Below are 13,600 nucleotides of genomic sequence, written 5' to 3' on the forward strand. Positions count from 1 at the left end.
CTTTTTCCCCTGTAGCCACGCCACGAATATTTTAATGTTCCTGTATATTAATGCCGTGGCTCATCTTACGTGGTGAATCGGAGGAGGTGATCGTGTCTGCTTGCTGTCGGAATGCTTTCCTGGGCTCCTAGGCTCTGTGAAGTTCACATGAATGTTGTACAAATACTTAGATGTAACGGGACCATCAGTACTTTGTCATCTAGCAGCCTGGTATATGTTTGTGTTTTGCTCATTTTAACCTTGTTCTGTGCTATCCTAGTTCCAATTGTAAAGCAACATTAATTGCATTTGGTTTAATGTCTTTCATTGCATGTTGGGTCTATCTCTGTTAGTTTTAACACTGTTTTAATGTGCACCAAGCAGGCCTGATACTGCTATATTTGGACATCTCATCATCTCAGACTTAATTTAATACCAACTTTTTCAAATGAAAGTATCTCTCATGATACACCACATTCATACATGGTAAATGATGCCTGCACAAGGTCTTGCTGATAGAATAAATCAGAGCTGGTGTCCTAGACCACAAAAGTAACAAGTTAGAGCTTTGTTAATTATAGTTCAATCAATTGTGCCATTTCTTATTTGCCAAGATTGAACCAGCTAGGTTAAAAGCTAATCAAAATTTAGGCTGGTTTAAAACTGTTTTACTCTTGACTCATTATAAGATGTCTGAAATGTTGAGTTATATTGCACTCCTGTCAATTTTAATGCACAGAAACAGCCACTGACCTGGCTATATTTGAGATTAATGTTGCAAAAGAGCTCTAGCCTCCAATCATTCCAACACGATTTGCACTCATTATTTGATAACCCGCTGTATTTTCACGTTCATTGTTCATCTACAGCAAATTAGATGCTTGCTAATGTGAGGTTAGTTAATTCTGTGTATAAAGGGTAGGTCAGGGTGTTATGAGAGGCTGAAAGCTAATTTTTAACTACAGTTTTGTTTTCACATCTGTGGTTTCTTCAGGGTGGAAAAGGCCATTCTCGGATTCCTTTTGCTCTGATTTTTGTACTTGTCACAACTCTGCAATTCTTCCCAATGTCCAAGACCATCTCACATCTTCAGTCCCAGTGCAAATTGTTTAAGCTTGCAATGCAAAAATATTTCTGTTGTTGGAGAAACTATTTTAAAAACAACATCTTGCTCTGCACCACAGCATAACAATTAGCAATGCTCTGGCTCCCTCGAGTATCATTGTGTATGTCTGTTAGACCACTATCCACGTGATATGTTCAGATTGAGAGGACAGGAATACCCAAGTCCTATTTATCCAAAATGTATGCTGCTTCAGCAGTAATTTTTGCCACCTACATTTTATTCTGTGGCATGGGTGTAAGGAGCCATGTCATTCAAATTGGATTACATACTAATCTGTTTAACTTTTAATAACATAATTGTATCCTGATCTTTGTAATCCCAAAGCCATTTGATATTGGGTAAAATTATAACTGGACAGTGTATTTTGCTTTAATGCAGGAGTTCTTGAATTATGCTGCTCGCCATTTAGTATTGGTATATTTTTTTAGTATTCACATTTTGGTGCTGATACTTAATTTTCCCCGCCTTTCCCTCCACCTTATCAATGTGGTTAGTATGGGATGTGAATATTCTGCCATGGGAGGAAAGTGAGAATGAGTGCCAGTGAGTTGTCATAGGCAGTTCATGAGATGATGTGACTGAAGCATCAGGGAAGGAAAGTTGAAAAATAACTAAGTGCTGAGGGAAAGGCAGAATGATTAATGTTAGAGCTGCAAATGTAAGGATAGTTGATTAGCTGTCAAGAATAGTAATCTCTCATTGCCTAGCTTAGGCTGCATTTCATCTTCCATGGTCTTTCTGGATAGAACTGTAACTTGAGGATTTCTGTATTAAATACATTTGCAATAAGATTTCAATTGAAGTAATGTGAGAGAAGATAATTCATTTCCCCCCTAGCTTCCTCTTTGGCCGTTTCTGTGCAGGGAGCAGCAATTTGGACCTGATCTGAGCAAAAGTATTAAATTCATATATCCCAGAAAATGGATTACTACCCAAGTAGCAGGAAACATTCTGGACAACTATACAGTTTATATTATGTAACTTAGCTAAAATCTTTTGGTTCATGAATGTTGTAGTATTAAGTGTAATTAAATGGGTATAATTGCCTTTCTCATTTTGGTGATTTGGAATAATGTCATTCCTATGTAAATTTGGCCCCATTTTTTTAAACCTGAAAAAATTGGACTGCATTGAATAAATCTTTTACATTCATGTCTTTGAAATTGCCATCTAGATATAGAAATCATCTAAATACTAATTTTTGTCCGAGTTAATTAAATTGATAGCCAGTTCAAAACCAATTATTCCCTTCCCAATTTGTATTAGCTTTGGTCTAACAACTGCAACCCCTCAGAAAATCCAACCGTACATGCTTTCCTTTCTCGGAACTGGGATTCAGCCAACTCTGTCAACTGGTAACCCTGGAAATGAAAACCTCATGCATATTTTACCCCAGTGTACTCCCCTGAGTAGGTCAGGTTATAACTTACTTTTGTATGGATAGTTAAAGGTGAGCTGATCCAGACCCATGATTGAAATCAGAGAAAAAAAGCTTGCTAAGTCCAAAGTAACCTTGAAATATATCATTTCCTATAGACTGCTTGTTCTCATGAAACCTACAACTAATTGCACAAACACTAATTTACGTCTTTTCAGTGATGACCATCTATAATGAGTTAAGTGTTTGCTAATCATCATTTGACTTTCTAAAGACTGGCGAAGTCTTAAGTGAAGCATTTGTTATTTGTACTTCGTATTTTAGCAAGCTTCAAAATTGTTTTATATTAACAGTATTTGTACGATGATTGGATCAGTAATTTCAAGTTGCACCCAAGCAGTACTATCTATATCAGTGAGCGGGGAAAGAAAGAAGTACTTTAGACATGTTATGATGTACAAAGACACATTTTAGACAGTAATACTTCCATTTTCAAAGTTCAATAGTTTAATGCATACTTTACACTAATTGTGTTTGCTTTTGCAGTCTGCTGTGATTGGCTTTTGTTGCTATGCATTAAGCTGACTGAAATTGTTATTTTATTTGTGATTGTAAAAAGCTTGCTTTAAGTTTGTGTTCTATGAAGTGCACGTTTCTGGCATGTTATAAATAAAACATTCCTGCATGCATCAATGTTGTTTTCTGTGGCTATATTTCCTATATATGCAAACTTACATTAGTATATATTCAAAGTTATATATAATATTTAAGAAGTTCTACTGATCAGTAATAGGAAAATTGCAAAGAGATCATGGTGAGCAATAACTTGAAAGCCAGTTTAATGAGTCACTTGGTGGTTTTGGCTTCAATATGAATAGTGCTTTTTTTCTGATTAGCCCGGTTATTTTACTCCCATAAATGTCAGCTTCCTTTTTGTCTGGCTTTTGATCTTATAACCACAATTTTTATTTATTTACATAAAATATTGTTTTTCAGTTAGCATTTGCTTGATTCTGCATTTAGCTTTAAATTCTGTCATCTAATTTACTTTTTCAATTAGGATTACAGTTACACATAATGTTACAAATTTTGGAATCCTAATTTGAAATTCGGATTGGAGTGGCAGTACATGATAAATTGTGCAGGTGTGTTTTAATCTGTTCCAGAATATAATTTTACACAATGCAGCCAACAGTGTGGATTTATTCATGTGAAACATTGTGGCAATTTTGACTGGATACTTGGAAGCATGCTCAGCAATTGATATGAGCACCCAGTCTGTCAGCCCGCATCTGCAGTTCTTTCCAAAGCCTTTACTTGGTACAGCTACACTCCCATCTTCTAATTTTGACTTGGAATTTCCCATATTCATGATCTGTGTCACCACAGTGAAGAATTGACCAACACAAATGCACAGGGCCAAAATGGGTTTCAGCTGCATGTTCGTCCTGTGACTGAGTAAAAAACATATTGCCTGTCAAGCCATTCCTTGGCGTTGTCGGGGAAATGCTTTGCTGATAATGAATTGAGAGCTTGTGGTCTTTTCCTCCAATATTTTCGCTAATGTACTGATTCATTTTCTCAAAGTTTGGGAAATACAAAATCAACTTTTAAAATTGTCCAGTCAAAAAAAATTGCCTGTTCTTGATTTGGAAGTATTCTGAAGCAGCACAATGGTGTAGGTAGTGCTGCTGCCTCACAGCTTCAGTGACTTGGGTTCAATCCAGACCACTGGTGCAGTCTGAAGTTTGTATGTTCTTCCTGTGATTGTGTAGGATTCCCTCTGGGTGCTCTAGTTTTCCCCCACATCTCCAAAACTGGCTGTTTGGTTACTGGAAATTACTCAATGTGTAGGTGAATGGTAAAAGAATCAACAGGGTGATCATGGCGGAATGGGTTTGGTTTGAGATCCAGCGTGGACTGAATAACTACCATCTAGGTCATATGGAAATTTAGTAGTCTTTTTAAGTATAATTACTGCAGTTATAATGGCCATTTTAAAAATAGGTTTGATTTTATTCGAGAGATGTAAAAGGCATTGAGCATTTAATGAATGTTATCTTGTGAAACATAATATCCCTGCACTGCTGCCCCCATTAGCATGTGAGTGCGTGCACTGTTCAACGTCTCACCTCCAATGGTGAGCTACAATTAATTACTGAGGTGCTAATCAGTGTAGATAACTGATATCAATGCCTTGCATCTGTCTACAGAAAGCTTACAATTTTTCTTTTTTCTTTTGCCACACCCCTAATTAGGATGTCAAAGTAAGTTGTAATTATAATTTCCTGAAAATTTCTTGCCCCTTCTGAATAACTTTGTAAAATGTTGCTTTGTTTGGAAACCTTTGGTCTTTTGTCATATTTACCTACAGCTAGGCATATAGAATATCTTCGCCACTGGATTTTCAGTTACCCAGAGATTTATGTTGGCCTGATCATGAGTGGGGAAAGTGCCAAACAAAACCCTGACCCTGCCTCAGTGAGGAGAAACTAGTGGGAAATTGCAATATACCGCTACTTTATACCACCTGTAGGCTGGATTATGGATAAGAAACTTCCCTAACCTCTTCATCAGGATTTGGTGCTGCATTGCTTTAAATGGGAGAAAATACCTTTGAAATTGGAAGATGGGTACATTTTTACAACTGGAAACATGGCTTCCACAATTGTAGGTGTATTAATGTTTTGCTCTTGTATTTTGGCTTTTTTAATATATTTTGTTCCTCTTGAAAATACTGAATCCAGTGCTAATCTTTTATATTTGATTACCAAAGTGTTTAATTTTTCCTCCGCAGGAAGCTGAGACGCCTCGTAGCGTACTTGAAGAAATTGGACTGACATAAGTATTCAGTTAAAGTGAATGATGCCCCAAATATACAAATTTAGAGTTCACTGCTTTGGTTGTTAATGTATGGCTAATATTATACAATACTGCCCTTTGGATTTTTGTGATTTGTTCAGTCGAACGTTATTTTTTAAAATTATGCTTGAGTCAAAAAGGAAAACAAGTCAAAAATGAGTTGATTGGAGACTTGGCTTAAGTTAGCAGAATCTTTTTAAGTATGACCAATTGCGACATGTATGAGAACTTTCTAATGAAGCTAACTTGCCCCCAGTGTTTGAGGAACTGGACAACTTTATCTCCCTTTTAATGTAAATGAACATTTGTTCTCTGCTAAAGAGAAAAATCTACTTTCGGAGTGATTGTCAGAAGTTTGTGTATCGTGTAAATGTTTTAATGTGTTTAATCTAAAATTCAGTATACCAAAGCAACCAATGACGACAGCTATTGATGTTTGGAAATGCAGTCTATTTTTAGATTGGCAAAGTTAGACAGCTATGTACTTAAATTTGTTTGAACTTTTAGTCAAAAAATCTTGATTATTGGAAAATCATTGCCTTTTAAGGATGACTGTGATCATGATGCAATACAAGGGATATGTAAGGGATTTAATTCTGCAATATGCTGTAACCATCATGTAAGACTAAAAGACAATTTTCAATGATGTGGCATAACCTCTGGTTCAGTATCTTGCAACACTGCCCCACATTAGATATAATTGCCGAGGCATCATTTTACAGCAATCAGTGTTGTATGGATCTGTTCAGTATGTAGAATTCCTATTCCAAGTGCTTTTATCTCACCAAACATACTGTAATTTCAACCAGACATTTTGTTATGTGGTTTAAACAATTAGTATATTTGTTTGCAAAAAATCTTGTCCTCAAGTCAAATCAGGTTGATCAACTTGATTTGCTGTTGCTTCAATGTTATTTTTGGTCAAATGGCTTACCTTGTACAAACATGTAGCAAGCTTGTCAGTGATAGTCCAGTGATTTGTCTTCACTTAATAAACATGGGAGTTAAAGTATTACAACAAATATACAAGATGCAGATTTAAAATATCCTTTTTATACATAACATAACTGCTGTACCTTTTGCGATTAAGCAACTAATTTATGATTAAAACTATTTAGTATTTTTCAGACCGATCGATTTTTCACTTTGTAATTGTGGGTAGTTTACAGATTGTGTTAAAAGAATGGGGTATCCACTTGTCATTGTCTATTTTAATGTATACTCCCACTGACCAAAAATCATGTTCTGTTAAATGAACTTATACCACTTTGTTAGAAGTACATTAACAAGCAAAGCTGACTATGGGGTTAACAGCCTTAAAATCAGAATGTTGGAAATAATAGTTCAGATTGCATCCGAGGGAAGAAAAACAAAGTTAACAAGCCAGGTTAAAGACTCTGTGTCAAAACTAGGAAGGAGACAAAGCTTGTTAAGCTGTGGGGTGGAGGTTTGCTTTTGACAGGGGGAAAACCATGGTATAAGCTGTAATAGTTCCCTAGTTGAATGAATGGGAGCAGTTGTGAAATGCAGATGGGCCGGGCAGGTCAGACTGGGGATGTCCTTCAAGTTACATGAATTGTAGAATGCCAGTCCTGAAGGCTGCAGCATGCTCAGATGGAAGATATTAGTCTATTGTGGGCCACATTGTAACTATGAGAAGCCACAGATTGATAGTTCAATGAGTGGGTTGAGGAAATAGTGGCAGGCAATGGGAAGCTGGGGATCACCTGGTAGGCTGATACCACATGAGCACTGAATAATAGTACGGTAGGTTGGGGTGGCACAGCAGTAGAGTTGCTACCTTACAGCGCCAGAGACTCTGGTTCAATCCCGACTACGGCTGCTGTCTTTATGGAGTTTGTACGTTCTCTCCGTGACCGTGTGGGTTTTCTCAGATGTTTGGTTTCCTCCCACACTCCAAAGATGTACAGGTTTGTAGGTTAATTGGCTTGGTGTATGTGTAAATTGTCCCCAGTGTGTGTAGGATAGTGTTAATGTGCGGGGATTGTTGGTCGGCGCAGACTCAGAGGCTGAAGGGCCTGTTTCCACACAGTATCTCTAAACTAAAATTAAGTACAAGTGCATTTTCAGTATTGAGATATAACTTCATATTTTCAACAGTTGCAGCTTTGTTCATTTTCTGGATAGCAGGAACTCATTATCCCATTTTCAATAGAATCGTCCCCTGATACCATCAGTCATATTTGATAGAGGTCTAAGCACCAATTGTTCAGAGCATTCATCCTAACTTATACCTCCACCACCAAGACAGTTTGGGATCCAATTTCCCACCTTGTGAGTTACTTAAACAATTTTTTTAATACAATGGGATTTGCAAAATTAATGTTATATATATTCCAAAGCAATTCTGACTAGTGGGACATGATCTCCCTGGCACATAACCATGCTGACTACTAATCAGTCCCTGCCTTTCCAAGTGAACCCAAATCTTCAACTTTCCTATCACTAAGATTCGCTGGCCTGTAATGTCCTTTTGCCCATTTTGAACACGATAATATTAGCTTGCATCCAGTATTCTGGAAACTCACCTGTTTCCAATGAAGATTCAAAACTAAGACCCCTAGTTATCTCCTCCCGTACCAAATTGGGATAGATCTAGTCAAGCCCTACAATTCTCCACCCTAATGTTCTCATATTTCAATGGATTTGTTAAGCATGATTTCCCTTTCATAAATCCCTGGTGTTCTTTAATTGCATCATTAATGGATTCCAGCATTTCCTCCACTACTGCCATTGGCCTTACTAGTCACATATGCTTTGGTACAAATAAAAAAAATTGGCAAGTCTCATTGTATGAAAATGCAGAATTTATTACGTGTGTTGATTTTTAAAATATAGAATGGCTTAAATCACATGTTGGATATATGTTTATGGTCAAAATGTAACAATATTTCACCTAAAATCAGAATCGGATTACTTACAAACAAATTGTTATCTGCAATATCATTTGCTGCCTATGTCCCAGGTAACATTTATAAACAAAATATACAATGAAGGGAAAAATGGGAAAAGTTCATGCTGGGTAATTGATCCACATTGATGCTTCATGTTTGAAATAAACTTTACCCTCTGTTACTGCAAGTGTCCCAACTTTATTAACATGATACGAAGGCTTTACATAACAGCTTCCTCCTCCAATCCATGTTCACCAAAGTACAACTCTTCTGTGACATATTTCAGTTTATATATTCAATTACAGCACTGAAGGCCACTTTGCCAGTGCTGGTTCAAACAGGCTTTTCCAAAAAGCACAGCATGTACTTTTTCCTCTTTCTGAAACAGCAAAGTGGGATGAAAACTTCTAAGTACAAGGGATCACAGCAGTTCAAGATATATGGCATTGCTAACGCCACACTGATCATAGCTGCCAAACCATTCAAAAGGATTCTGCACTTTCATGATCCTTCAAGGTATGAACAGCATGCAACGTCTGGCCAGTCTTTCCAGTTCTACAACTGGATAGCAGTCCTTTAAGAGTTTCTCTTCAGATTCACAGTGCTGCTTTGGGCAGCCAAAGACCCACACTCCATTGTCGTGCATCTTCCAGCACCAACCTGGAAGGATAATTAAATGGAATATTGAATAATCACTTCTTGTCACTATTTCCAGCAGAGAAAGTTGAATAGCATTTATGCTGCTCCAATGCCATTCCCATTTACCTCCTTGCCATTATCCATTCTGCTTGATCCCCATTTCCACTATTCCCAATCCTCCAAGGCACTCCTCACCCAAGCCCATTTCAACCACCGAGGCTTAAGAAACCCATTAGCTGAACTGCCCTTCCCTGGTCCATCTCCCTGTCACTATCCCCAGCAGAATCCCAACTCGCATCCCTTAATTTTGAACAAAATGTCAGATTTTTTTTCATAAAATTGGAGTACTCCTGTTTTGTATCCTTAGATAAGTCTCAACATTAAAAAGTTACCTTCATTCATCAACAGCTTCCGTTTCAATTGTGTCATTCAGTTTGGCAGCTGTTGGTATATCACTTGTAGAGCTCTTAACACTAGAAGTGGAAAGGCTTCTTACATCAGAATGGTCCACGGTGACTTGTGTGTCCTCTCCTAGTGAACTATCTGGCAAGTGACTGAGATCACTTTCTAGTCTTTTTGATTTATAGTCCTTTGATTTGTTTTCAGACTTGTTTTTGGATTTCTTCGCTTTCTTTGCCTTCTTTTTGCTTCTTTTCTCTTTACTTTCTGATTCCCTCTTACTTTTCTTATTCGACCCACGAGGAGGACTTCTGCTTTTAGACCGTGACCTCTCTGTCCCTAGGTCCTTGCTGTTGGACCGGTCATGGCTTTTACTCCTGGATCGAGACAGACTTCTGCTCAGCGACCGATCCAGGCTTCTGCTCCTCGACCTATGTCGGCATCTCTCTCTGCTTCTGGACCTCCTTCGTTCCTGACTTCTGCTGTGGGACCTTTGTGATCTGCGAGCTTCTTTACTCCGGCTTCTGCGATGCCTGTCTTTGCTTCGTGACCGTTTCTTATCCTGGCTTCTGCTCCTGGACCTCTGCAACCTTCTCCTTTCCCTGCTTCTGCTTCTCCTCCTATTCCTTTCAGGCTCTCCAGACCTCCTCTGCTTTTTGTCTGGACTACAACTATACTTCTTCCTAGATCGACTATGGTTATCATAACGATAGCTTAATCTATCTCGCCTCTCAGAATACTTGTTAGAGTAGGATTTCCTTCGCTCTGGGGATGTGCAGAGATCTCGATCAGCCTCCCAAAATTCACTGTTAGGATTGCGAAACACATGAAGGAAGTTGCAATGTTTCCCTCTGGGGCATTTGCGCCTTTCGTAAAGTCCTGTTAAGTGTTTTAATAAAAAAACATTAAAACGTAACTGGTTCTTGATAGCATGTCATTATTAATCAACACAACAGGCAACCCCTGATTTACAGACACCCCTACATACGAGTAAGCTCCCTTAATGTTATTCAAACATCTGACGTAGGTACATAAATATAATTGGCAGAACTAATTTTCTCTTCTCCACTACAACTAATCGTTCTTTCTTAGTCTTCTGTAAAAATAGAACACGTTCTTTTCCTGCTTGTAATTGATTTCAGATGGATAGGTCGAGTGAGAACTTACAAAACCATCAACTGTTAATTCCAGTAATTAGTTGGATTGGCAGATTCTTTATCCATGCACAATAAAGATAGCCAATAATATTATTTAAGGTGAGATCTAATCGATTGTGCGTTAAACATTACATCAATTCAACAACTATGAAGAGAAACTGCAGGAAAAAAAACGTCGGGAACAAACCACATATCGCTGTTTTCCATCGAGTTACAGGTGAAAATTCACACTGCAACTGTTTCCCCGCGTACCAGCGCCCATTGAATAGTCCAAAGGCTTGCTGGCATTCCTCCTCCCTGCAGCAAAACACAAACAGATGTTAGCAACATATGGTGACACTGGATACATCAAAAGTCCCCACACAGTTCTCAGATAATTTACAGGATAGAGAATACTGAAGGTCTGAGCAGAACAACAAAATTACCTTTCAAAGTGAACACCAAAGGGTTAAGTATGCATATAACTCAAATTATTTTTTTTAAAGCAAAGTCAACTGAGAAATTAGTTTCGTTTAAAAATGCAGCATGGAAACGGGTCCTTCGACCCACGAAGTCCACACTAACTTGCGATCTCCTCTTCACTAGTTTTATCCTACACACAGGTCGTGATGTTAAAATCCAAAGTGCCATCTCTTAACTTGTTCCCGGTGGTGATGGAAGGCTTAAGCACTCACCTACGCTCCTCTAATGTTGAGAAAGGCTGGGCAGACACATCATTGGGGTTATCAAGTGGGCTGCTACTTTCATCAACATTTCGCTGACTCGGCCCACGATGTCTCCAGTAGGCTCAGCGGTGCATTCTGGCATCCCAGAACCACCTCCCTCTGCATAGCCAGCTTATTTGGGAGACCAGATGGGGTCTTTCCTCTTCAGCCAGAGCCACTGGCTACTCCGCTCTGCCACCCCTGATGTTTCCTCGATGGCCTGGCGTTGGGCTTGTCTGCTGATCCCCAGGTCCTTCATCGGTCTTATAGTTGATGTTGCCACGACATCCAACTTCTACTGGGCAGATCTTTGCTCTTCAGCCCCGCTGTTCTGCCTCCGCTGCAAGCTCTGTATAATACAGTTTCTTTCTTTCGAAGGCTTCCTGCACAGCATCCTGCCAAGAGACTGTGAGCTCCACAAAATACACCCTGCGCTGAGAGTTGGACCAGAGGACAAGATCAGGCCTCAAGTTGGTGATGGCTATCTCTGATGGAACCATAAGCCGTTGGTCCACGTCCACCAGCATCTGCCAGTCCCGGCTGCCCCCAGCTGTCCAAACCTGGTCCTTGGTGGAGTTTTCCGTTCCCTTTGTTCCCCTTCCTGAACAAAGGCAATTGGCATAATTGGGTTGGTTGTTCTGGGCGGCAAGTCATTGGTGGTTGTTCTCCTGCTTTCCAGAGTCGTTGCCAGGCATTTGAGCACTTGATTATGTCTCCAGGTTTACCGTCCTTGGGAGAGGCTTACTTTACACCCAGTAAGGATGTGCTTAAGCCTGGCTGGTGTTGAACACAGGGGGCATGATGGATCTTCACCCAGCCATTGGTTGAGATTTTTAGGGCTAGGAAGGACATCATAAGTTGCCCAAATGAGGAAACTTATCCTGCTCCCCTTCATCTCCCCCCTCCATCTCCCACATGTTCTTCCAGCTGATCTTCCGCTTTTCCACATTCTCCCATCTCATCCACTTTAGCTTGCGACACAGCCTTGGCACACCTACTCAACTTCTCCTGTCGGCGGACAATTTTGAGAAGCCAATTAACCTACAAACCTTTGGAATGTGGGAGGAAACCGGAGTACCCGGAAGAAAACCTACGTGGTCACAGGAAGAACGTACAAACTCCGTATAGACAGCACCTGTAGTCAGGATCGAACCCGCTGCAAGGTAGTAACTCTACCACCACACCACTGTGCTGAACCAAATAATAATCTGTCAGCTGGCCTCCCAAATGATTAGGAGCCCCAACTCAATACTGCTGCATAGGCCAATATTCTCCTGTGACAAAAAGGTAATGTTGATCTGTTGTATATGTTACACTCTGGTAAGTTCATCAACCAACGGCCAACTGCCTGTTCATGCAAACATAAGAGTTCTTAAAAACCATCTAAAGGCAGGACAAAGGTGAACTGACCTCTCCGACAACATTAGCCCCTTGATCAACCAGCAATTTATCCACGCTAAATAGAGCTGATTTAATCAAAACTGAATCATCAGTAGCAATAAAATGTGTTTCTATGTCTGGACTACAATTGTTTAATATATTGCGAAAGTGCATAGAAAAAGACTTACTTTTGATATTGCACATACACATTTCCTCTCAGATGTGGCTCATAATTGCAACTGACCTGGAAACAGTATGAACAAAGTTTACATGCAAAAAACATTTATGCTGCCAATATCTAACATTTATCAAATAGAGTTTGGTTGTGCTACATAACCCAAGTCTGAAGGAACTTGAATTATGCATGGGATTGGGTCATTATTGCAACTGACAGTGGCTCAGCTAGTAGAGTTGCCACCTCATAGCGCCAAACACTCAGACTTGCAATGTGTGGAGTTTGCACGTTCTGTCTAACTGTGGATTTCCTCCCACATCCTAAAGACACAAGGGTTTGTAAATTAATTGGCCTCCAAGTTGCCCCTAATGTAGGAAGTGGATGAGAAAGTGGCATAACATAACATATGTGGTGTGAGTGGGCGATCGATGGTTGGCACAGACTCGGTAGGCTGCATATTTCAATCGATTATATGTACATTAACAATTTGAATGACAACGTAGTTAACAGAGTTAGTACATTTGCAGATGACCCTAAAATTGGTGCTAGAATGGAGAGTGAGGAAGGCTATCCAAGTTTACAAAAGGATCTGGATCAACTAGAGGAGTGGGTCAAGGAATGGCAGATGTAATTTAACTGACAAATGTGAGGTGATGCATTTTGGCAAGTTAAACCAAGGCAGGTTCTACAGAGCAAATAGGATCATTATTATTAATAGTAATCATTAGTAATAATTATTCTAATATTTACTAATAATAGGACAGCTGGGGAGTGTGGTCAATCAGTGAGACCTTGGAGTCCAGGGACACAATTCCACGAAAGAGGTAACACAAAATGAAAGGGTGCTGAAGGTGCTGGCGTGCTTGCTTTCATCAGTAAGGGTACT

General features: G+C 39.4%; 2 protein-coding genes across 5 annotated transcripts in view; one reads left to right on the forward strand and one right to left on the reverse strand.

The window, feature by feature from the left end:
- Window positions 1-9,284, forward strand: part of LOC144598843 (AP-1 complex subunit sigma-2) — a 35,302-nt gene extending 26,018 nt beyond the window's left edge. For 2 of the 4 annotated variants that reach the window (XR_013547905.1, XM_078409342.1), the window contains one exon: window positions 16-3,198. Coding sequence is in view for 2 of the 4 variants with exons in the window: in XM_078409342.1 (XP_078265468.1) it covers window positions 16-51 (36 nt within the window). In the remaining 2 variants the exon portion in view is untranslated. Of the gene's footprint in view, window positions 1-15; window positions 3,199-5,280 lie in introns of those variants that run through there. The other 2 variants (XR_013547904.1, XM_078409341.1) reach the window with 2 other exon arrangements.
- The window catches only part of zrsr2 (zinc finger (CCCH type), RNA-binding motif and serine/arginine rich 2), a 31,476-nt gene continuing 25,500 nt past the window's right edge, over window positions 7,625-13,600 (reverse strand). The window contains exons 9-12 of the mRNA XM_078409340.1: window positions 12,728-12,783; window positions 10,643-10,752; window positions 9,292-10,177; window positions 7,625-8,920 (exon numbers count right to left, since the gene is read on the reverse strand). Coding sequence (XP_078265466.1) covers window positions 9,294-10,177; window positions 10,643-10,752; window positions 12,728-12,783 — 1,050 coding nt within the window. The 3' untranslated portion in view covers window positions 7,625-8,920; window positions 9,292-9,293. The remainder of the gene's footprint in view (window positions 8,921-9,291; window positions 10,178-10,642; window positions 10,753-12,727; window positions 12,784-13,600) is intronic.

Source organism: Rhinoraja longicauda, chromosome 12 (genome assembly GCF_053455715.1).
Source record: "Rhinoraja longicauda isolate Sanriku21f chromosome 12, sRhiLon1.1, whole genome shotgun sequence".
Taxonomy (NCBI): domain Eukaryota; kingdom Metazoa; phylum Chordata; class Chondrichthyes; order Rajiformes; family Arhynchobatidae; genus Rhinoraja; species Rhinoraja longicauda.